At 43.5% G+C, this 25,752-nt stretch overlaps 1 protein-coding gene across 5 annotated transcripts in view; it reads left to right on the top strand.

Moving 5' to 3' along the window:
• Positions 1 to 25,752, top strand: part of Epc1 (enhancer of polycomb homolog 1) — a 90,387-nt gene that overhangs the window by 26,390 nt on the left and 38,245 nt on the right. For 2 of the 5 annotated variants that reach the window (XM_052728872.1, XM_052728871.1), the window contains exon 1: positions 2,394 to 2,835. The exons of 1 other annotated variant lie outside the window; for it this stretch is intronic. In XM_052728872.1, the coding sequence (XP_052584832.1) occupies positions 2,683 to 2,835 (153 nt within the window). In that variant the 5' untranslated portion in view covers positions 2,394 to 2,682. Of the gene's footprint in view, positions 1 to 2,391; positions 2,836 to 25,752 lie in introns of those variants that run through there. 2 more of the 5 variants (XR_008215889.1, XM_052728873.1) reach the window with 2 other exon arrangements.

The raw sequence follows: 25,752 nt of genomic DNA, 5'->3' as shown, positions 1-25,752 counted from the left end.
AGGGCGCCAGGCGGTGGTGGTGCATGCCCTTAATCCCAGCACTCAGGAGGCAGAGGCAGGCGGATCTCTGTGAGTTCGAGGCCAGCCTGGGCTACAGAGTGAGTTCCAGGAAAGGCACAAAGCTACACAGAGGAACCCTGTCTCGAAAAACAAAAACAAAACAAACAAAAACAAACAAACAAAAAAGGTAGTGCAGGGCTTGTGGTTTTTCCTCCTAAGGAATCTTTGAGTAGGAGAACTGAGAATTAGATCCGAGCCTTCATTACTCTGTCCTGCTTCTCGGGACGAGGAGGTATGAGGTGAATGTGAATGCAGCAGAGGAGTGGAACTCCTTTGGGCCCCGGGAAACATGGAAGGACCTAAGAGTTGGATTCTAGGGTACGAGGAGATGGATGGGAACTGATTGGAAACAGGTGCTCCTTAGCAGGCATGTTGTATGTAAAGGGCACACTGATTTGCATGTAGATCCAAGTTTGTTGTGAAGGATGATTTGAAAATTTCTAGAGAACAAAAAAAATTATTTCTGCCATGTCCATTACTGCTGATGTAGGATGTAGAAAGCATATATCCACAAGCTGCTTGTCAGTCTGTTTTATATTGCTGGGATTGGAACCCAGGACCTTGTGCATGCTACCAAATCCCTTCATGGGAGCCCTTAGGTTGTCATCTCAATGAAGATCAAAATAATTTATTTCCTTGGCTCACTCAGTAGACACTATTTTGTCTTCTGAAATCTTCGGTTCCCCAACTATAAATTCTCCTACAAGGATTTTTAGTAGCCTAATATTACAGGCCAGAGGACTGCCACTGTAACGTTTAGCCCATGTTTCCCTGACTGTTGAACCTGGCTAAATTTGGGTTATGTTCCATGGTGGATCTGGCAGTTCTTTAGGTTCCAGGAATATGATATGGTCTCCATGGCTCTGAGATGTGTCTGTCCCTCATTCTCCCTCCCTTTCTTCTCCCCTTCCATAACCCATGCTTAGCTACATGATCTCACTCGGATATCATCTCCCAAACCTTTTGTGAATCCTTAAATAGAGCCTCTCCCTAGGCTGCAGACCACTTCTGCCAGTTCCAATTATAAGCATTGGTTTTCATCCTCGGGAGAGGCAGTTAGACCCTAGATGCTGGAGGAAAGGCAGGTGAAAAGTCCTGCTGCCTCGCAGAAACGAGCGGTCAGTATTGGAGTGGTAGGATAATCTTGGAGAACAGCAGTCTGTATTCTGCTTGTCCGCTTGCCCCTGGTCTAGTGTAGCAAAGTATGCCCTTTTAGGACAAAGGTCCTATTAATGTTACATAGAAACAAACCTCAGAGATAGTTTGCCTGTGCACGCTAAACTAATTAACAGTTCGTATCAAACCCTGTATTTAAAAGTAGTGATTATTTTTACTATGTAGCCCTCAGGGAAGAAAGCAGACTCATAACACTTTTTTAAAATCGTGATGAACATTTGAAATTTTGCCGCCAGACTTTTAAAATCCACCCTAACAGCCTTCCCAGTTTATAAAATATCTTACTGAAAAGAGATATCTGAGAACTTATTTTCACGTATAATACAAACCAAATATTAACAGTCTTATAAACATCTATTTTTTTAGTGAATTAACTTTTAATCTCTTATTTCTGGTGTGGCCGCCGAACCACCACAGGTCTTTGATTCGATTTTATAAAAGTTTCCCGGAGAACAGATGGCTAGAGTGTGAACCTCCGTCTACGTTGAAGTCACGTTTCTTCTAAGACAGCAGAAATGCTCGAGCTAGCTAGCAATACAGGACTGGCTCTGGGATTTGGAAACAGTGTTGCACCAAAGATTGTTACAATTTGCGGTAATTAGTCAGCTTGCTTCCGTTAAACTAAAAGGGGTGAATAAAACGTAGGATTGGGGAAAAAAAGCTACTTTGGAGCTGAATATATAAGTGGTATTTATAGAGAGCCTTGGATGGGAGATTGGCCACTGATTTGATGCAGAACCTGGTAAGAATTATAACTCAAAGTTTTGTCTGCCCTACGAGTCAGCCTGTGATTTCACGTGCATTTTTATTTCTAAGTCCCCGGACCTCCCGCACTGCGCTGCGCTCGCCCTGCGCGGCCAGCCCCGCGGTGACAGGTGCCCGCGCCGGGGACGCAGGCCCGAGCATCCCGGCCGCTCCCGGCGGCGGCGGCGGCGGCCTTTGCAGGGCCCGCGCGGGGCGCCGAGAGCTCGTCGCACCTTCGCCCGTCCGAGGACCGCGCAGGGCGGGCGCGAGGCGGCCGGGCGGAGCCGGGGAGGCGAGGCGAGGCGAGGCGAGGCCGGCGGGCCGGCGGGCCGGGGGTTGGCGGGACGCGCGCTCCGTGCCGCGCCGCGCCGGCGCCCGCTCGAGCCCGCGCTCCCCCCGCGCGTGCCCGCGCCGCTGCGCGATGCAGTGTGGGGAATGGCTGGGGTTGGCTGAAGAGCGCACAGTGGAGTTTTAATGTCCGCCATGTTGGCCATGGCGTATTGAAGAGAGCGAGTGAGCGAGGCGCGGAGCGGCACAGCCTCCCACCCTCCCGGCTGGTGTCAGGGCCCGGACGGCGGGCTTTGCGCTCCGCCCCCAAGTCCCCGGCAGCGGCAGGCGAGTGGAGACCGAAACCCCGGTTCTCCATGATCCCGCTGGCCGGGGCCGTTTCCCCAGAGCGGAGAGGTATCTGCTGCGCCTGAGATGAGTAAACTGTCGTTTCGGGCGCGGGCGCTGGACGCCTCGAAGCCGCTGCCGGTCTTCCGCTGTGAGGATCTGCCCGACCTGCACGAATACGCCTCGATAAACCGGGCCGTGCCGCAGATGCCCACCGGAATGGAGAAGGAAGAGGAGTCGGTACGTGTTAACTCCCCTGTCCGACCCGCCGCCAGGCCCGCGCCCTCCGCTGCCCGCGGCGGCGGCGGCGGCGGCGGAGCAGCAGACCCACACAAAATGGCCGCCATCTTCTCTCCGCCGCCGACTTTCGGTCGCCGGCCGGGCCGGTCCCCCGCCTCCCCGGTGCTCGGTCCCGGGCCGCTGCGGCCTGGCGGGGCCCACTCGAAGGCCTTCCGCCGCCCCCGGCCACTGGTACCCGGGTCCCGCGGAGTTCGGGGGCCCGAAAGGCACAAAGGGGTCACGTGACGAAGCCGCCGGCAGCCATTTTGTGGTCTCAGTTCTTGGGTTGGGCCTTGTGCATCCGGAGAGGGAAGCGGGCTGGGCGGCGGTGGGGGTGCGAGCGAGCCGGGAGTGGGCCGCGCCTGCAGGCCCCTCGCAGGGCCGCTGGGTGGCGCTCCCGGGCCGCCGCGGCCTGGCAGCGGCGGCCGGCGGCGCAGGCTCCGGGCGCACTTCCCCGCGGGCTCGGTGCAGTCCCCACGTGGAGCCTCCGAGGGGCCTGTCATGTTGACTTCAGGGCTCAGGCTGATTTCTCTCCCCTTCCTGCAAGGAAATGCCGAGGGTGCACCTAGCCTGCCCAGACGCCTTTACTTTTACAGAAACTAAAACTCCGGGTATACTCTTGCTTCTACCCGCAGTGCCGGTTATCCTGGCGGATAAGGAAGGGAAAAAAAAAACAAGTCTCCCCTACTTTTTGATCTTTGAGACAATGTTGCAGATTTGTTTACAATGCGTAGCTCTCTTCTAAAGCCTGCAACTTTTTAGTTACTTCTAAGTGAAATTTAGATTCGCCTGCTTTCAAAGTAAAGATAGAGAAGACCCGGTTCAGTAACTGTTAAAACGCTAAAACTTGAAAGAAGGTGCTTTTTTATTATGAATAGCCGAGCTAAAGTTGAGTGAATTCTTCACCGACATCCTAATATTAATTTGTCCTAACTGGGTGGGCTGCAGTAATTACATGGTTTATACAACTAGTAGATGATTTACTATAGCCCTGGCCTATACCTTGCTGTGGAAGTTGGGTCCCGACACAGAGATAAGAGAATCTTCCTCTCATTTCCCCCAGATCGCTAACATTATAACTTGATGACTTCTAAGGAATTGCATACGTTGGTTTCCAGGCACAGCCACTTAAAACAGGGTGCAGTGTTGACAGTTCAAGGAAGTCAAGGATTCCCATGGACTTGTGTGCTCCAATTTTGTTGTGGAAAACTGTACTGTAATACTTCTGTTGGTACTGTAAGAATTTTCGATTCTCTGTAATGTTTTTCAAAATAAAACTCTTTAAACTGCTTGGGTTGTTTAACCTTTTAAAGTAAAATAGTTTTGACAGTCGAATGTTCCTTTGGGGCGGAGGGTCTTGAATTTAACCTCACAGCGGAGCGCTAAGTGTATGTAGTAGATGAGATGTGTGGGGCAGTGTACTGACTTCTCAGCAGCGTATTGGCTGTGAGAGCAGTGCGCCTTATTGACTTGTATCAACTTAGAGTAGAATGGTGCCATTTGTTTATTTTTAAAATAAGCGGTTTGGTTTTTTTTTTATTTCAAAAAATTAAAGTACTTGTGACTGCAGAATCTTGTCTTTTTGTTTTATTTTTGTTTCTCTACATAAGTTTTACAGATACTACTTTCAAGTTGGGGTGCTGGTGTTACCCTGCTTGAGGAATTGATTTGTAGCTCTTGTGCATCTAAGGTGGGGAATCATTAATTAAGCAAGAGCAAGACCCACAACAGTACACTTTAGAAACTGAGTTAGGTCTTGCTTATCTGAGTCTTTTGGACAGTCCCAAGAGCTACAACCTAAAACGAGAGCTGAGTTTAACTGAAGGGGCTGTCCGTGCATATTAACACTTACAGATAATTTTGGTCACAAACAGTTTTGGTATTGTGCAGTTACTGTCACTGGGTTTTAGCAGCTGAAAGCCCAACTTTTGTGAGATGTGGGGATTTTTCCCCCTTTAGAGTACCTTTTTCCATCATCTGTTTAGAATTTGTCAAGTCACAGCCAACCATAAACTATGTATGAGTGAAGGCTAGATCTCTTGATAGAAGAACTTCAGATCCTTTGTAAACAAACTACTTCACAATATTGTGTGTCCAGCTGCTAGTGATAGGCTCTGTAAGTCACAGTATTGAAAGTAGTATGGTGTGCAGTATTGAAAAGTGCCAAACATGATGTAATTTGGAGTTCTACTTTTACACTTGGCAAAAAGAAGAGTTAAGTTCAGCCATGGGCATGTGACCTATCCTCCTGACAGGTCCTGTAACCCGGGGCCTGAACTGATGTTTTAGGAAAGGGAATACCATCTCAATTTAGTCTCAGTCTTGAGACTCTTAGAACTGGAATCTATTTATCATAATCCAACTTCATGTGTTAATAGGATTCTAATTAGACACAACAGAATTAGATGAGGCTAGGTTCTTACCCACTGCTTTATAAGAAAGCATTTCATGATAAACATACATCTGCAGAATTGTAGTATGGCATGTATCTACTTAAGGATATAATTGTTGCCTTTATAATATTTTTTGTGGTTAAGGAAATCCGGGTCTTGATCTGCCTATGTAGCCCAGGCTTGCCTCAAACACACTATCCTCCTTTCTCAGCCTCCTGGGTGCTGGAATTAGGTTGGTAGCCATTGTATCAGCTTAGATATCTAATGGCACTGGGAGGAAAACTTCTTAGTGTACTTCTGTTCTGCCAGTTTCATTAATAAAAACTGAATAAAGCTTAAGCCTGGTAGAGCAAATCTGTAATCAGAAGGCTGAGGCCAGCCCAGGGAATTCATCAAGACCCTGTCCCCAAATGGATACAAAAGCAAAGGACTAGGCCCTGCTTTAGTGATAGAATGTTACCTTGTGTAAGGTGCAGGTCCTTAAAGATGAATGTATTGGCCTAATTGAGTATGCTTAATTTTTTAAGAAATGAGTTTAAGTAAACGATGACACCCCCACTTGGGGTTAGGGGATAAAACATTGTCACTCCATTTAAAAACTTTTTTAATGTAGAACTGAAAAATAACTGGGTTGTAGTGCTTGAAATATTTGACTAAATTGTACATGTTGGGGAATTAAGTGTTTCAATTGATACAGTGTAATAAGTAGCACCTGGCTAAGTCAAAAAGTAACAGTTAATGGACATTTTGTATTTAGTCACCTGTAAATTTTAAAGTCCAGGGAAACAATAGTAACTTCATGAGAAAAGTGAGCACTGGTGGGGGTGGGGACTAAAAGAAGACAAATGTTATAAAACAAATGAGAGGTGGATAACCTGTTATCATTTAGCATCTCTTAAATATGTAATAATTTCATTATAAGGTCTGAACAGCGCCACGGTTTTACTTATAACTGGAGGGTACCTTTCCAAAGACATTTAGCACTATTGAATGGGTTTATTACAGCTGACTTAAGTGACTAAAATTGGGACTTCACAGTTTTCTTGTATGGAAACATTTGCAGATCTTAACTAGTTGTATTTAAAATAGTATTTGGCAACTTTAAGGTACTTTAACTTTTTCTGGGGGACATAGAGGAACAGGCCATCATTTATGAGGATTGGAGACTTAGCCTGTTTCCTGGCTAGACTAGGTTGGCTGGGATAGTTGAAAAAAATTGGAATGCAAATGATACCACGTTGATATTAGCCACGTGGTCTCTTGAGACTGGTAGAAATCTAGTTATCATAATCCAACTCCATAGATTTATAGGATTCTAAGTAGACACAACAGTCTGGTAGTCCTGCCTTGTCTCACCTTCATTCCAGCCTGGTATATAGTGTTACCACACCCAAGTAAAGGATTTATAGACAGTTTTGTTTTTTTTCTTCAAAAAAATTTTTAAGGTAAGGAAAAATTGGAAATATGCACATATTCCTAATATAAAAAACTCTGCATTTAATTTTTCTACAAGATCTAGTTTTTCAGTTTCATGAAAATAAGTTTGACAGTTTGAGTGCTAGGTTTGAAACTCTGGGTTCCTTTTGAAAGACGACCTTTTTTTGTCCTTAATATGCTAAGCCAAGTTTATCTCTTGTATCTAAAGCTGTCAAATTCAGTTCATTTTTCCATCCTGTCGATGGTCTTACAAATGAAGTGAAATATCCATTGTAGCAGAGGCAGAAATAAGAAACTGTGGATTGTGTGGATTAGGAAGGAATTGGGAAGATTTGGGCATTTTGCTTTAGCTAGCAAAAGGTCTGGACACAAAGATAATTTGAGAAAATAAAGTTCAGTTTCCACTTTCAATCTGTCCAAGGTACTTTTCAAGATGATCTTTGGTTATCTGAGACAGCCTGTCAGGTAGCTGAGGCTTGCCATGAAACTCCTGATCTGCCTCCTGAGTGCTGGGATTATAGGAGTGTGGAGTCACATCTGCACTGAATAAAGGTTTCTAAGCTGGGGTTTGGAGATTACACAGCTTCTGGAAGTTAGTGAATTCCCTTGATAAGCACATAACATTTTGTGTGGTCTTTTGAAGGAGAAGGCTCATACTTTCTTCAAGGTTAATATCTGCTGTTCTTGAAATTTCAAATGGAGACTCTTTATTTTATCTCAGTATGGCAGTTATTTTTAAAATAAATCTATAAAGGGATAATAATTGAAAAACATGAGTAAGCAACCCAGAAAGAGACTGAAGAAGAAACTACCAAAGGGACCCATGGAAAACTGCCATGCCTGGTTACCTCAAGTGTTGTTAACTTTGTTTTCTAGAGCTTTTACTATATTTATTTGGAAACCAAGTTCTGTAAAGGAGTACTTCTGTAAAAGTGTACACTCAGTAGTCGTATGTCATGTTTTCCAGAGACAGGCTGTTCAGACTAGCACAGAGACATCATGCTGGTAGCAGGGAGTGGGTCATGGCATGAGTTTAACTTCCATTTTATTTTGCAGTTTGATGTTTGGGGTTAGTTTATAGCTCAACTTCATTTTCTTTTTTGGTTTTTCGAGACAGGGTTTCTCTGTGTAGCTTTGCGCCTTTCCTGGAACTCACTTGGTAGTCCAGGCTGGCCTCGAACTCACAGAGATCCACCTGGCTCTGCCTCCCGAGTGCTGGGATTAAAGGCGTGCGCCACCACCGCCCGGCCATTTTCTTTTATGTAAAAAAAAATTTATTCGTTTTACATACCAACCACAGATCCCCCTCTCATCCTTCCTCCCACTCCCCACCCCAACTTCATTTTCTTAAGAAATTATGATAAAAATGAATGGCTTATATATCTAAAGGAATTTCTGTGGGTTATTTGTGATCAGCACTGAAATTTTCTACCAAATTATATTTTTTGATTCCTAGAATTTAATTAAAATCACTGTTTAAATATAGAACAAACAAGGGATAAAGGTCTGTTTCTAAAAGCTTGTTAAGTCTCAGGAAGGATTGACTAGTATACCAAACAGTGTTCTATTAAAAACAGAATGGACTTTATTTTTATAGTTTGTGTTCCATGGCACAGTATTTAATAATAGTAATGGTGATGAGACAGCGATGGGAAGCATGTAAATACACAAATAACAATATTTGGTTGTGTCGTTAAGCACTTGCTAAGTGTTGTGCTTACACATGTGAAAATCCTGACTCTACTCCTTAGAATTAGATAACACACAAGGAAATGAGACTTTATATTACCGTTAGGTAGTAAAACAAGCTGTTTCTGGGTACACAGTGATATGAAAATATAACTTAGAGACAAGAGAGTGCGTGTAACTTACAAAGTAAGCTTTGGACTGTTAAAACCTTACTTCTAAAGCTAGGCATGGTGGCTCATGTAGTTCTGCAGGGGGTGGGTGTGGTCAGAAGCTCCCCTTGACTGAAGAGTAAGAAAGACCTTGTCGCAGAAGAGGAAAAGTAGCAATGACTTTGAGCATAAGTTAGATTATAAGGAAGTCACTGATTTAACTACCTTCATAGAATTACTTTCAATGGATTACTCAGTGCTGTTCCCTTCAGCATGTTCATAGACTGAAGTCTTTGCGAACTTTCTTAAAGCTTATGGTGGTAAGTGTTAAACTTCGTGGCACCCCACTCAGCCCCTTTAACCTCAGTAAGTAAATGTCATCCGACAGTCACTGTCTCTGTGTTGTAAACAGATAGCAGCAAACTTGCTGGCCTTCAAGGGTACGGCATTCTGTTGGGGTGCAGCCTTGAGGAGTGCGGGCATGAACAACACAATGTTAGCTTTAAAAAGCTTCCTTCAGCTTCGGATGTGCATCGTGACGTAGCTTGCTGAATTTTGCAACAGATTCCTGAAAGAGGTCATTTGGAGTATGGTCCCCTCTGTATTAGCAGGTATACACATAACAATTTAAAATGTCCTGTGGGTGATATTTTTCTCAGTTCTAGTCTTTTTATGTATTGGGATGAATTGGTTTAACACTTTAGAACCCCAAATAGCAGTTAATATATGCTTTAAAAAAAAATGCACCTAGACCGAGTACTTTGATAAGTCACTTAGCCTTCCTGGGTGGACTTGAGTCTCGGTCTGTCGACAGTCTTCTGACCACCTTACGGGATAACTTTGAGGAGTAAAGAAGCACATATAAAAATGGTGAACACACAAAAGCTGTTTCCAAGTACTAGTCAGTTTTTAGAATGACTTTTGTATTGGTGCTCAAGAGTAATTTAACATTTATGTAATCTGAAATCTTTATCTGGTATAAAATGTGTTCTCCTCCCTAAAGAGTTCCACAATACAGTTGTAAAAAACTGTCTTTGAATTTAGTTAGGGAGTTAGTTAGAAATAAGTCTAGTCCAGCCTCTGATGTCAGTAGGGTATACACAGGCAATGTTTTCTAAGATATGAAAGACAAGGTCCTGGCCTATAATAGTTTCTTGTTAAGGTGGCATTGTGCCTTAAATCTTGAATGAATTAATGGCATCATTTGCTTGTAATTTACAAAGAAGGTAGTCAAGGTTCTTGAGTGATTGGTTCTGGTTTAGTCTCAGTAGGCTCAAGTTTAAAGCCAGGTTATGAAGGTTATATAGGAAATAAATGGATAAAATAGTCACAGGGTACTTTGGTTGTTGTGAGAATTTGGAGTTAGGACCAAAATTCTGTAATCACGGTTTCAATTAATGTTTTATCAGTACAGGAGTCTGCAGTTTAAATATATCAATATAGTAGTTTTGAAGTATAAATCAAAAATTGGTCACTGTTTTAGAGATCCTTGAGTTGAAAGGCATTGTACAAACAGTAAACACATCTAAACCCATCTTGTCCCCTTAAGCAGCAAATGTTGCATTCTCTGGGAGCCTAATGAGTCCTGTGGATGCAGCAGTGACCACAGAAGGGTGTTCTGTGGATCTTACACTCCAGCCTGTTGGCTTCATGAGGGTGGGAGTTCTATCTGCTTCAGTTGTGGATGGTTTCTAGAGTCTGAAATGTCTGGCGTGTAGTAAGTGTCAATATTTTATTAAATGATTGGCTGAGACCAGAGTGTATAAAAGTAAACTTTTAACATGATTCTTAAAGTGGCAGTACGATAAAACACCGAATTCCAGATAGAAGGAAGACAGTTTTCTTTTCATCACTGGTAAAGGTACACTCACCTGAGACTTGAGTAGTGAGAACGAGCCTGTCCTGTGAAGAACCTCAAGTTAGAGAACCTTCCAGGCAGGAAGCCCAAGGATGAACCCAAAAGAAGACCTGAGTGACCAGAACACTGTGAGGCCTTAGAGCACCATGAGGCCCATGGGTCCTCAGGGGTGAGGAGCTGGAAGTGCTTTGAAATAAGGGTTCATATAAAGGAGCAACATACTCTGCCCTTTTTTCCTCTGAGATCATTCTGAAATACCATGTAGGGAATAAGTCCTTTGGGGCAAGAGTGGGAGGATTTTGTTTGTTTGTTTTTTAAGTTCTTTTTGTTTGTTTGTTTGGTTGATTGGTTGGTTCTTCGAGACAGGGTTTCTCTGTGTAGCTTTGCACCTTTCCTGGATTTTTTTTAGGGTGGTGGTAATGGACATGAAGAGAACTCAGTGGATTTGAGACACATTTTGAGTTAGAACCAACAGGACTTGATGAATTTGAATGGGTGGAGAGAAAGGATGCCCTGAGTTTTAGTTGAGAGCTGGACAGATGATGGGGAGGGACACTTAACGAATGGGAGAAATTAGTAAGGAGGATATAGAAAAGGTAGAGCATTTGAAAAGCCTCTTGATCCAAATTCAGTGAGGCGTATAAGACTGTAGCACAGTGAGCGAGCAGCTGAGAGTGTGAATGATTTGAAAGCCACGGGTTGACTTGTAGGCTGGGTGGGAGGGAAATGGGTGAGCTTATGTATTTAAACTCTGGAACTTCAGTGGATGAAGCTGTGTGGGAGTGTGTGGAACCTTTAGAAGGTGGGACCTAGCTAGAGGAAGTGAGTCACTGAGGATCCCGTCTTGAAGTAGCCCTCCCTGTCTCACTTCCGGTGGACCTGTCTTCCTTGGTCAACACCCTGTAACAAGCAGTTATGGCAACATCCTCCAGCTACCTCACTTTTGTCCCCCATTATAGTGTGTATTCCCTTAAACTGTGAGGCAGAAGAGCCTTTCCACTCTTACGTTGCTTTTGTCTGGTGTTTTTGTAAAAGCAACGGAAATTGTAACTAATAGTACTATTTCATTTGATAGACTTTAGCGTATGGTTGGTATTTAAAGTTATGGCCTGCAACTCAGGAAGGACTGTTGGAGGTCCAGCCAAGACTATAGGAAAGGTTAATGTGGTTGGCTTTGTGCTGCTGGCTTGTTCCGGTGAAGTGGTGGAAAGGAATGCTCATTGCTAGAGAGCGATAAAAGGTGAAAGGGAGAGTGTGGCAAGTACAGGGGATGCTTGGAGGTATCTGCTATGAAGGGGAGAGAAAATAGGGCAGAAACGGGAAGGGCCTGGGGTCTAGCCCTAACTCAGACCAGGGAGGTGACGAAAGCTGAGCCTCAGACTGCTTCGAGGGTACTGAGGCCGAAGCACAGGGAAGAGCCCCCAAATACAGCCTGGCAGCACCACATGTTGAAGAGACAGGGTTCAGGGTTGGAGTGGCGTACAAGGGCTGCCCAGAAAGAGCGCCAGGGATCCCGTGGAGCTGAAGCTGATCTGAGCAGAGGAGGAACTTCCAAGTCTGTGGGAGACGGAGGGACTGTTCTAGAAACACAGGAATGTTACCCTGCCTGGCCAGAAGGGTCATCAATCCAGAAAAGCACTCCAGAGTTATCACCAGCTTTATTCTAGGCTAAAGACTGTTCTGGGCTTGCAAAGATTGAACATAGGCTCAAACAAATCTGAGGTTAAAGCAACTTGTGTTCCAGAACAAAGACCACAACTCTTGGAAGCTAATGCACAAATATCCTGCAGCACAGAACTGAGCATTTGGCATCCAACTAAAATCACCAGGATGAGGCATGCCTGTAATTTTAACATACTGAAGCTGAGGCAGGAGGATTGGTTTGAGTTTGAGGTCAGCCTGGACTATATGGTATGTTCAAGGCTAGCGAAGGCTACATTGCAAGACCCTTTCGCAGAAAGAAGAAGAAAATTTCCAGATATACAAAGATCAGAAAAATGTGACCCATTAGGTAATCACATACGTGGATAAAAGCATTTAAAGTTATAAGTAACAATAAATTCCTAGAGTTAGTATGACAATGATTTCATTTAAAAAGAGGAGCCGATCCCATATTCTCTAACTCAGTGGCTCTGCTCTTCATAACCCTTTCCCTGCCTCTCCTGGACCCATTTGATGGAGGAATTGGTTACTAGTTGGAAAAGGAATATCCCTCTTTTTTAAGGAAGGAAGGCAAGCTGTATCGTGGGTGGGATTAGTTAGTAGAATTGGTAATGAGGATGTGGTCACATATCCTAAAGTTCTGTTTCTCTGTGACATATGAAGTGAGGTCATCACCAGTGAGGAGGGAACCTGGACAGTCGAACGCATGGCAAAACTTAATGGGAAAATGTAATAGGGTTGCTGGATTTGCTGAAAGCCAGTATTTGTGATCATTTTAAAGTGATCGTGGGAACAGTTCAATGAAAGTCAAGCATTCCACTTGATTTTGGGCACAAAGTGTGAACAGTGGGGTTTATCTAAGGTAGCAGTTTGCCCAGCAAGTTCAGAAGAGGATGAGAGGAATGATGAAATCAGAAGTATTGTGAAGCAAATTATGATGCTGAACCATGAGAATCTAAACTATGTAAACAGAGGAAGACAACATAGGGAGCTAATGTAGCAGAAAATTGATATAGGGCTTACTGGAATGGAAGGTTTCATTGAATTGATTACGAAAATAGGAATGCATGGATAGGTGAAAGGAACTGAGTCAGGAAAGTAAAGAGCAGGATGCTTGAGTTTAGACTTTAGAGGTATAATTATGGTGAAAGCAAGCTCTCTGGGGTAGAACCTCAGGAGTGGTGGTAGAAGTGTCTGTGAGAGTCTTGTTATTAGGTAATTCTAGGTCTGGAGACTCTTAAGAATGATAACAGGGTATGTATTGGGACTGTGGTGAGAGCTCTGACTGACCAAAGCATATGGTGACTCTCAGAAGGACAGTATGAAAAGACAACCAAAAAGCATGGTGTGGGCAAGCTGTAGAAATCAAGGAAGGCAGTACCCACCTTAGGTGTGTGTGTGTTAAGGAAAAGGACAGCCATGTGAGTGCTGCTTGGGGGACACTGCAGAACCACTTAGAGCAAGAAGATGAGGGAACTGGAACTAGAAGAATTGGAGAAGTCAGGAAGAGTGGAAGGATTGGGTCACATTAGCTGCTGTGGAGATCAGAATGCTGGGAAGAGCCAGTCATCCTGTTGTTTCTTATACTCGGCAATAATAATTGATGCAGCCCTGCTAGAAGCTGAGCTGTGAGGGGATCATGCTGCAGTCAGGTGGTATGAGTCTGAGGAAGGGCTGCTCACTGGGTAAAAAGGTCTCAGCCCCCGGAACTTGAAGAGATGCTTATCACTGCTCATGGACAGTCACATCCTTTGGAGGGAAGGATGACTGGGTCTTGCTGTGTAGTCCTCTCTGGCTTCAAATGCACAGCAATCCTCTTGCCACTGCCTCCCGAGTATTGTGATTACAGATGTGCATCACCGTGCCTCATAAATACTTGCCCAAGGATTTTACATAGCACAGCTCTTTTAATGCTCAGGAAGTGGACCTTTATGAGTTGTTACAGATTATCTGAGACCTCTCCTTTCTCTACATTGGTTCTTGACAGAGGCTTAACTATTTTTTTTTTTTTTTTTTTTTTTTTTTTTTTTTTTTTGGTTTTTCGAGACAGGGTTTCTCTGTGTAGCTTTGCGCCTTTCCTGGATCTCGCGCTGTAGACCAGGCTGGCCTCGAACTCACAGAGATCCGCCTGGCTCTGCCTCCCGAGTGCTGGGATTAAAGGCGTGCGCCACCACCGCCCGGCGGGGCTTAACTATTTTTATACCTGAAGACTTTCTGGGAATTTTAGAAGCTACTTTCAACTGTCACAATTATTGGGATATCGTTGAGTTATTAGAAGGTGGCCTGTATACATCTCACAATACAAAAATAGTCCCGCAGAACATTCTAATAGATAAAATTTGTATGTGAATTGTCTGTATCTGGCCCTAATTCCATGTTTCTCTGTGAAGTCTTTCTTTCTTTTTTCCTTCATGTAGTTTTGAGACCTGACTGCATCTTCCAGGAGTGCAGCTAGTATGTAAAGTGCTACATAGTGTACAGTTATTGGACTCTCTCAGAACCCCAGTAGGCGTTACCGCCTCATTGTAACGCTTCAGTGTCAGGACTCAAGTCACTGGAACTTCCTTTGGTTTTAGTCCCTGAAGGACAAAACTATTCAGTGGGTTTTAAAATGTCAACAACTTTCTACCCATGAGGATATGAAGGTGGTGGAGTGCTTTACTAGTCAGTGGATTTTGACTTTTATACAGGTCTAGTTTAGATTTATATTTAGTGTGACATAATGTATCCAGAAGCATTGCCTACTGGACAAGAAAGTCAATTCAGATAAATTGTTTTCTTACCTATGTGCTCAATTTCCCATGGGATGTCTCAAGGGCATAAATGCATTATTAAAAAGTTCTTAGCTGTCTAAAGGGTTTAAGGAGAGAGAGGTGTTCTGTGCCTTTAACAAGTTCTGTGTACTTTCATGGTTTTTTGTTTTTGTTTTGAGACAGGGTCTCCCCGAGTAGCATTGACTGGGTAGTAGTAGAATTCACTATGTAGTTAACATCTAACTCATGGAGATGGACCTGCCTCTGCCTCAGGCATGTGCTACCATGACCAGCTATTTAGTAACTTGAAGCTCTTGAAGCTGCTCTGTACCAAGGTTAAAGCACTTTCTCGGGAAGGTTTATCACTATTCTTGGTCTCCTAGGTGAAGATGCAGAAACCCGTTGCTATGGTTTCTGGGGCCTGGCATGATCTAAGGTCTCTGCTGTACTCTTTGACTTTGCTCCTTTGCACTTCCTGCCCTTCCCCCTCCCCTTGTTTGTTTGTTTCATTTTGCTTTGCTTTAGAGCAGAACTAGATGTATTTAGGGAAGGTGAGACAGAACTCACAAGAGTGGACTGGGCTCCAAGGGAAGAAACCCCTTTAAGTCTGTCCTGGTAGTTCCCTGCTCCATGACAAATTATTCCCAAGTTTAGTAGCTTGAACCAATACTTCTTTGTGGTCAGATTCTTCTTTGGGCCACTAGGTCCCAAATAACGACAGGGAGACTTCTTATTAATTGTGAAAGCTTGGCTTTAGCTTAGACTTGTCCCACTAGCTCTTATAACTTAAATTAACCCATTTATTTTAATCTATGTTCTGTCTGGCTCATTACCTCTTCTCTCCCTACTGCTCATGCTGCTTCCTCTGCATCTGGCTGGCCTCCTCGCTTTCTTCTTCCCAGAGTTCTTTCTCTGTTCAGAAGTCCAGCCTATATCTCCTGCCTAGCTATTGGCTAGTCAGCTTTTTATTACACCAATCACAGCAATACATTTTCACAGTGCAGAGGTGCCCCACAACACTTCCTGGGGATCTAGAAGTGGCTTATCTTCATGATACTAGCCTGAAGCCTTAGAGTAGTTGTCCTTCCAACATAACACCTCACTTCCCCCAGAATAAAAGTGTTAGGGGAGGGCTGTAGTCTTTCATGATCTGATTTCAGAATTTATATACCGTTAATATGCTGTTGGTCACATCGGTCTACCTAGGCAAAATGTAAGAGGGTTTTACACATGGCCAGGACCGAGGGACATCACCCTAGGCCTCACATCCCTTCCATCTGCAGCTTATTCTTACTTTCCCGGGCCCAAAGCCCTTGTAAGGCTGGCTCGTCTCATGACAGTATCAGCTCCAAGACTGGCATCTTACCCAAGTCAAATTCAGAACAATTGAGAGTTGCTGGGTATAGGTATAGTTCCTGGTGTTCAGCTTCACGAGCAGTATGCTTGACCTAGAAAGCTAAAAATAAAGGTTATTATTACCTACCCCACTCCAACATGTAATACTAAGTCACATTTTCAACCCAGTACCATTGTTTGCTTTCTGCCAACATTTGGGCTTCTAACGGGGTCTATTTTCTACTATCTCTTGTCTCTTTCAGCTCAAGAGACCAGTGTCTAAATTTATAATTTTTTAAAAAACTTTTTGAGTCTTCTTCAAAGTGTATTGAATTCTATTAGTTGAAACTATTTGTATAATTGAATTATTTATTTGGTTTTGCTTGAGAAAGTGTTTTGTAGCTTAGGTTGACCTTGAACTGGGATGTAGTCAAGAATGACCTTGGATTCCTAATCCTTCTGCTTCCATCAGCCAAGTGCTGGTGTAACAGGTGTGAGCTACCTATACCTAACACCTGACGTCTGTGAATAAGTCTTTGAGATCATCCCTTTACTAGTCCTACCGAGAGACAACACTCTTCAATTTCTGAAAGGCTCTGTGAGCTAATCTGTGAAACAAGTGTTCTAGCACCTTTTCTGAGCCGTCCGAGGCAAGGCCTGAACCTGTCGTCTCTGCATTCTACTACAATCCCCATGTGTGGGGCCTAAGGAAGGAAGAGCCCAGCTGAGCCAGCTGAGGCCAGCTTGGGCTATAGAGTGAGACCCTGTCACAAGAAAGATGTTACTCTCAGCACGCCATTTGGACCATGACTTTTGGCAGTGCCTAGGATTTGGTTTTGGCTGAGTATCCGGTTCCAAATGTTTGCTTTATTTGTAAAGATATACTTTAATTTTTTTCAAAACCATCAGCCTGGCTCTTGTTTTAAGATCCCTTATTTTAATTATTCTTATTTATTACTATGTATAACAGAAAAATAATAGCATTTCTAACTTTAGTTCAGAAAGTCTCCCTAGTTCCAACACCCAGTTCACTAATTAAACTTTGCACTTTTCACACAACTAAAGGCAAAAGTGTAAACTTCCTGCCCCTCACTTAAGGCTGTATGCTTTCCAGTGTCCAGTGCCCTGCCCGTTGGCTTTTCTGTCCTCACCTGTACAGTCTAGGGACACACGGCCACACTTTAATCAGTGGCCTCTTCACTAATGAGCTCTCTCTGGTCCGTGGACCAGTTCCAAAGCTATTCGGGTATTTTAGGCTTTTTGTTAGGGAAGCAAGGAATCAGTATTATCAGCAAGTGTGTTACCCGTTACTGTGCAGCTGCTCTGAAGTTAGCAGCTGGCAACATCACCATATATAATCTCATGGTTTCGGAGGGTCCGGGAGCCACTCAACTGGCTGCTCTGACACAGGTTCAGAGGAGTCCTCCAGACCTGCCAGCACTGCTTGCCTGCAGACTGTTTCCAGGCTCACATTCTAAGCCATGGCTTCTGCTCCTCATTTCCCAGGCCTCTCCATTGGCTGTCTGCATGACTTGGCACACTGTCACTTCCCCAAGAGACACTAAGAGCACACCCAAAGGCTGATCTTTGGCTACCTAGTCCTATAAACGTGTCTCAGGTTAGTCTTGAAGGCTAGCCACCACAAACCACTGCCCAGACATCTCAGTAAACCCTTTTTATCAGCTTAAATGAAAACAGTCTTACAGTTTCCAAGTGTCATAGCTCCTGAACCCTAGAGACCAAATTAACATATATAATTGCTCACCATTCTAAGCCCTTTGATGACAGAAAGCAACGTCTTTAAAAACTGAACATTGAGGTAGCAAATGTTTCTTGAACATTTCTTAAATAGTTCTGGGAAAACTTAGGCATTCAATAACGTCATATTCTAAATGATACTCAGCATTTGTATTTTGGGAGTGAGACTAGTGAAGTAGAATTTTAAGATTGGGTTACATGAAGGACATGAGAAATGTAATGAATCAAAACTGTAAGCCGGCGAGAATGTCATGCGCTTTTCTGAAGTTTAATCTGTGAAGTTCTGTGCTGAGTGTGTCAGCTTGCACATCAGGAGCTACGTTCAAAGTGTGATGCTAATGCCGTGGTGTCTGCAGACATGTCTTGTCTTCTCATGGGGCGGCTTAAAATCCATAGGGTACATTAGACAGTGTGAAGCTTTTAAAGACGGAAATAGAATTTTCATTTGCAGCAGTTAAGTTGCCACTCAGTGTGAGGAAACTCAGCCAACTTGAGTAGTTCCTGAAGAGTCGTCTTGTTTACCAGTGGAGCAAAAATAAGTAGAGTAAATCACATATTCCCAAAATTGATTTTTTTTTACTTGAGTTAAAACTTTTTTTTTTTTACATTAATTTCCATTTCTCTGATCTGAAAATAAAAGGTTGATGGCAGATGCTTTCTTACTATCTGCCGTGAAGTTCCCATCTACTGTCCAGCAGTGGGGCACCATACCTGAGAAATCTGTATAATGTTTTTTCTTTTGTGGATTTTTCCCTGTAATATATTTGTACTAACATAAGACAGTAGCTTTTTTTTCCTTCCGTGTACCAGGAAATATTAAAGAATCTACTCCATAAATACATGTTCTTTGATGCATTTGTCCTGTAGCTCTTCTGGGTTTTTGTTTGTAAACAGGGTCTGGCTATGTAGCCCAGGCTGGCCATGAACTCTTTGGTCTTCCTAGCCTCAGCCTCCTAAGTGCTGGAATTATAGACACATGACACCACATCCAGTTTTATAAAAGAATTGCTATGCCTTATTAGGGGTAACTTAAAATGAATTCTGTCTCTTTCTTACCCAACTAAATAAACAGCCTGGTGGTAGACTGCCCTTACATCCACTTCATGCCCAGATTTGCTGAACCCCAGTGGAGAGAGGTTACGCTGGCAAGAAGTTGAGAATTTAGTTGGACAGTTCAGGCAGGCTAACAAACGTTGAAAATAACCCTGAATAAAATGCTAGTGTCTGGTAATTTCCTAAATATTTCTAATGTTATAGCAAGTAAAAGTGTTTGCTATGAATCCTGATGACCTGAATTCAGTCCCAGAAGCCATGTAAAACTGAAAGGAGAGAACCTGACTTCACAGTGTTGTTTTATGGTATCCACATGCACACTTATGCATACACAACATACAAAGAATGCTAATAATGTTTTTAAAGAATTTTTAATGTTGTTATTCCCATCGTTATGCTACTTGCCAGGAGGTGTCCCCGGCCATGGATGGGTCCTGTAGAGGGTGTAAGGAGTTGGCGATCCCCAGCAGCTACTTCCCTAGATTAGGAGACAATGTTCCACACAGATTTAAGTAGTTCCTAACTGAGCCTTCCAAATTCCAGTTGCTGCCTCCTCAGTATTCATAAATCAGTTGTTCTTTGAAGACGGAAAAACCTGTTGCTGATGGTTTTGAAGTGGTGTGTGATGCTGTGCTGGCTGGTTTTATATCAACTCGACACAAGCTAGAGTTAGCGAAAAGGGAGCCTCAATTGAGAAAAGACCTCCATAAGATGTGGCTGTAAGGTATTTTCTAAATGGGGGGAGGGCCCAGACTGTTGTGGTCTTGGGTTCTGTAAGAAAGCAGGCTGAGGAAGCCATGAGGAGCAAGCCAGTAAGCAGCACTCCTCCATGGCCTCTGCATCAGCTCCTGCCTTCAGATTTACTCTGAGTTCCTGTTCTGAGTTCCTTTAATGATAGACTAGGATGTGGGAATGTAAGCCAGATAAACCTTTTCCTTCCCTGACTTGCTTTTAGTCATCACGTTCCATCTTAGCAGTGGAAACCCTAGCTAGGACAGAAGCTCTGGGCTTTGTATCATCTGGCATGTTGCTTTTGACTTCTGAAGCCTTCAGGTTCTATTCAGCAGCAAGACCAGCTCTTTAGTCCCATTATTAAAACATTCCCTTACATTCCCCTCCTGAGCTTACTAATTTCACATGTCCTTCAAGTCCCAGCTCGGTCGCTTCTTAGTTATCCATTACAGCCTCTCAGACTCAGACTGTCATACCATTTGCTGCTGAAGCTCGTTTTATGTAAGTCGGTTGATACAGTCTTTCACTACAGGATTCTGAGCTCCAAGTACCGTTAGCATTGGACTTTAGTGCCTCCATTATTTGTGACTAGGTTGGTTAACTCACTCATACATTTCTATCCAGTCTATCCCAAGGGTGTGCTTGCTCCTGTTGAACTTTTAGAGTTAGTTATATCAAGACACTGATTTTTCCCATGTGATTGCTATGCTGAGACAAGTTTCTCAACCACTAGGCTTCATTGCCACACTCTTGTCACCGACAATAGAGATCCATGAGTGCGACTCTGACTTGCCTGTCCCTTTCAGTTGTCAGATAGGATAGGGTCAGCTAGACTGTGAGCAGGAAGCCTTTCCCCATCCTAGTGGCTTTGCGACGAAGACTTGCTCACATCACTGCAATGCCCTTTGGTTGACTCCATTCTTCAAAACTGCCCTCCGGATGCAGATGGGCAGAGTGGTCTCAATCCCAGATGTGACTGTAGTAGAAGAGAAGGCCTAGGAAGATGAGTCTCAAGTCAGCTGTTAAATGTTCTGGTCAGAATTTGTCTAGCAAAAATAATGTAACAAACCTAACCATAGAGGAACCAGTAATTACAGTCTTAGCGTATGACTGAAAGAAATGTAAATATTTGGGGAGATAATACTGATAGTAAATAGGGTAACATGAACTCCTCTCCACAGTGCAGCCTACCTGAAAGTCCCAGTTAACTACAAATGTGAAGTCTTTTTACTTCCAGGTGGTACACGTAATTCTGTCTGTAGGTCTGGATGTGTTGCCTCTTGCTCTGGATATGAATGAAAACTGTAACCTTCCTCCTCCTTCTCCTCCTCCCCATCCGAGACTTGATTGAATAACAGAGACAGGATGACAATAATAAACACTCCATATAGATGAAGAAAGCTTGGGAGGAGTGCTGCAGAAATCCACAGGATATTCCTGTTCTTTAGGCACATCTACCATTGTGAGGTGGCTCCTGTTCCATAGCTCTTTGTGGCTTCTGTGTTGACATCTGAGAGTCCCCCTTTCCTTTGCCGTTCTTGGCTTTGAGGTGTGCTCTGGCTTTGAGATTTGGAACAGTTCACAGCCTCCTCTCTGCCTATGGCAAGGCAGAGACAGAAGCAGCCTCTAATTGGGTCGGGTGCTTCCTTGAGGCTCTGGATGTCCATCATCTACTTGTTGGCAGCTAAGCTCTGTGCTGTGCTGCTGCTGCTGCTGCCTCTTTGCTGGCTTCCACTGTGTTTCCATTCTACGCGGTGTGAGCCAGTGTTCTTGTCCAGATGCCTCTCTTCCAAAGATGGCCTCCCTGCTGGCTTTGTCTGTCTGCCTGCTCGTTATCTCTTCTCACCGTGTGTGTGTGTGTGTGTGTGTGTGTGTGTGTGTGTGTGTGTGTATGTGCGCGCGCGCGCGTGCGCATGCGTCTGTCAGTGTGCCCTTTTGTGTAATGCCAAATATAACAACCAGTGAACTGTTTTTTCTTTCACTTTTTAAAAACTTCCCTAGGGCTGCAGGTTTAGTTAAAGCACGTTATCAGTCTTTTCAAGTTGTTGTGATTTTCACCATGCATGCCATGGATTGTCATTGTTCTCACTTCCTGACTTTTTAATCTGTGGCATCTGTTTTAGTTTTTCTTTAGTGTTTCAGGGTTTGTTTATACTCCCTCCCCCTATTTATATGTTAAGATAGGCATAGGTCAGGCTATGGTATGTTTGTGGTAACTACCTCAAAAATCTCAGGATATAATAATGTCAGAAGTTTATTTCTTAGGCTGGCGGTGGTGGCACATGCCTTTAATCCCAGCACTTCAAAGACAGCCAAGGCTCCACAGAGACACCCTGTCTCTAACCTCCCCCACACACACATACACACAAAGGGGGCAGGGATGATTTCTTGCTCTTGTCACATTTTATATCACCATAGGTCAGCTGGGGATCCAAGCTGCTACAGTAATCATTGTTTCAAATATGGTGATGCTGGAAAGCACTTTGAAAGTCTTTGAATCTTAGCCTAGCAGTTAAATGCTGTGGTCCAGATGGAGGTCACTTTGACTGAGAATTTCCTGCCAGAAAGTTGAGTCCTCCCAGAAGCATCTGAGGAAAGGCATTTTGAGTGTCCCTGTTTTATTAGCTGGGGAAGATGACATGTACCCAACAGTGCCTTGTATTTGGAGCAGTCTGCTAACTGTCCTGTTTTCAGAGAACCTTTTGTTGTGTTTGTTTTGAGACAGGGTCTCTATGTAGCCTTGACTGTCCTGAAAGTCCTGTGTGGACCAGGCTGACCTCCAACTCACAGAGATTAATGGTGTGTACCACCATGCCCAGTTCAGCGAACCTTTGTGAGCAGATTAGATGTGTGTCTTAAGATGGTTGTATTTCCTAATGCTTTAGTTATTAATCTAGCCTCCCCTCTGTTAAAAAAAAAAGAGTTTGCTCTCCGGCCGTGGTTTGATTGGGGTTTAAAATGCCATTTACTTACTCGCAGCTGTTCTGTGATTGAGATTTATAGACTGAACAAAATCCATAACTGGACAGATGTTTTAACACCACTCCCGTGCCACCTTCATTATTGCAATGTTAACGTGCGATTTTAGGCTTTAAAAAAAATAAAAAGATTGATTGGCACTGTTTGTTAAAATTTATGTTTTTGGAATGAGATCGTGGCTACTTTTGTTTTTCATAGAATTAGCCTATTATTCTCACCAAATTTAATGGAATCTCTAAATTCCAAATTTAGTATGGTTTACTTAATGTCTTTGTAAGAAGTCCCTTTTTGGTTTTTCGAGACAGGGTTTCCCTGTGTAGCTTTGGAGCCTATCCTGGAACTCACTCTATAGCCCAGGCTGGCCTTGAACTCACAGAGATCCACCTGGTTCTGCCTCCTGAATGCTGGGATTAAAGGCATGCGCCACCACCGCCCGGCAAGAAGTCCCTCTTAAGTGCTACCTGAGCTGCAGTTAGTCTTTATGTGAACCAGAGGCTTTTACAAAAAGAAATGTGTCATCTGTGGCTGTGCACATCAGCTAAAGAGACAATGAGTTAACAGTTAGGTCAGGCCTGGAGCCACTGAGGGTATGTGACATTCGCGGCTCTTTCCCCTTCTTCCCCATATTAAGTGATTAATGCATTTCTCTGTGTTCGTGGAAGGAGGTGACTAGATTTATTTCAGAGTTGGAAAGTGTTCCTGTGAGTCCTCATGCACTGTGTGTGACATATGTAGTATTTGAAATGAAGTGCAGTTGTGGTTTTGACTGGAAGCCATGAGAACAGACTCCTGTGTGGCCCCCACTTGTTTCCTTTTGTGTTCCAAAGTGTGTAGAGGCCTCACTGTCCCAGAAAAGCTGGCGTGGCCTACTGGAGTCCGTGTGCTTTACAGTACTGAAGTTTTCAGAGACAGCCCTTGGCAGTGGGACTGGATGATCTTCAGAGGTTAACTGTTGACAGCGACAGTCGGCTAATAAAAATTAGGTGGGGACTGTGAACTAGAGTAGATCTTTCCTCAAAAAAAAAAAAGAGGAAAGAAAATAGTAATTGCTGAGTTTTGTTTTAGTGTTTGGGAGGGTTTTGTATATTTTTATTACTGTAGTGCTAAGGAGTGAATCTAAGCCTTGTGAGCTTCATATATGCAGTAAGAATTTCTGTTAGTCTGAGTTTAAGTCCATTGTATCATAATGACCATTAGAATAATCAGCAGCAGTAAGGCTTCATTGATAGAACTTCTTGGAGTTCTCAATATAACCCTGTAAGTTAGGTATTATTTTTCAGCCCCTTACCAGTAAGAAAACAGACGTTAAATTGATTTTGAAGTGCTAGGTACTGTACTAAGAGGTTCTATTTCATTTTTGCCCTCATAATGGCAAATACCTAATTATATTTTTAATAGGTAATTGAGGGGCTAGGGCGATTTCTCAGTGGATAAGAGTGTGTACTATGTAACCCTGAGGATCTGAGTTCAAGTACCGGCACCCACATAAAAGGCAAGCATGACTGCACATCTCTGTAACTCCCCACCCCCACACCCCGCCATGCTGTAGGGCTGAGGTGGACAACAGATGCTGGGGTCGCTGGCTGGCTCGCCCGGTTATTGGCCTAGCCGATTGGCACGCCAAGTTCAGGGAGACACTCTATCTCAAGAAATAAGGCAGAGAGCTCGGGGGGGGGGGGGGGGGGGGGAGGGGTGAGACACTGGAGCGCCTATTCTGGCCTTCATGTGCACCACATATACATGAGAAACTGAGGTTTAAAGAGTGCCACACAAAATCGGTAAATGGCAAACTGGAATTTCAGCCACGGTTCTGATGTTGCCCTTTGCATGCCTTTCTGCTTGACTGTTGAAAAATTCTACTGGAGTCAAACTATTTTCATATGCCATTAAAAACAAGAACAGCTTGTATCACATTAAGCTTATTAGTAATTTGAAATTATCAGATATTTCTTTTCTTCTGCATTTAATTAGCAAATGAAGAAGAAAGGATTTTTGAGACCGTCCGGCTTTTTCTAACTGGATGGGAAGAGCCTGCTGTTCACACAGGTGAGAGGCACTCTGAGAGGTCATGTATGCTTTGCTGAAGCTAAGGGACTGGTGCCATACAATTATTTTTAGTCTCAGTTTGAAAAAAGTAATAGCTGTCACTTTTTCCCACCCGGGCCGTGTTACACTGTCCCGGTTTCCTTAATTGCCCAGGTCTCAGCATTTGTGCACATTCTGAAGGTTTGAGTTTTCAGATGGCTTACACAAAATGTGTAATAAGGTAAATGGAACACTAGCTGAATACTTGGGTAACGTTAGCCAGCTGGAAAACAAAATAGATAAAACATTTCGTTATAGGTCAAATTTCATCAAATTGACACTTTGTTTTGACCACATTTGTTCATCACACAAGTCTTCCCTCTGAATGGTGAATAATTTGTTTCTTTTAAACAGTAAAATGATTTTATACTAATACTTAATTCTCAAACCAAGTGAATTTCCTCATAATTTCCTTTTAATTAAAAGCTGATTCTCTTCCTATAGGAAGTTTCTTTTCCTGAGTATATCCCATAAATAATAAATCACAGGCTTGCGAGACAGCTCAGTGGAGAAAGGGCTTGATCTGCAAGCGTAAGGACCTGAGTTCGGATCCCTGACGACCATGTCAGAGTGAGGAGTGAGCGCACACACATGTATGTGTGCTGCAGCCCTGCTTATAGAGCTAGCCAGTCGAGCTCAGTCTGTGAACTCTGGTTTCAGAGAGACCACCTCAGGGAAAAGCGGACATACATATAGAAGCCACGCAGTGTTGACCTCTAGCATTCCCCCACCCCCAACACACAAAAGAAACTACATTATTCCTACATGCTAGTGTGGTGTCAAGTTTAATGTGTTGGAAGGACTAGTGGATATTAATATTCTGGTTTTAGACTCAGCAAGATAAAATACTGCTTATTGAAGTTGTAATTTCCCTTCACCATGTTCAGTGCGTCCAAAATTGAGTGATAAAGAGTAATGAGTTACCAGGAAGCATAGGTATATGTTGTTGGCTTTCCAGTCGAATAAAGGAAGTTAGGAAGTCTGCTGCTTTCCTA

The sequence above is a fragment of the Peromyscus californicus genome, unplaced genomic scaffold (assembly GCF_007827085.1).
Source record: "Peromyscus californicus insignis strain IS unplaced genomic scaffold, ASM782708v3 Scaffold_8__1_contigs__length_139910024, whole genome shotgun sequence".
NCBI classification, from domain to species: domain Eukaryota; kingdom Metazoa; phylum Chordata; class Mammalia; order Rodentia; family Cricetidae; genus Peromyscus; species Peromyscus californicus.
Note: the sequence above shows the minus strand (reverse complement) of the source record. Positions and strands in the feature narration are given on the sequence as shown.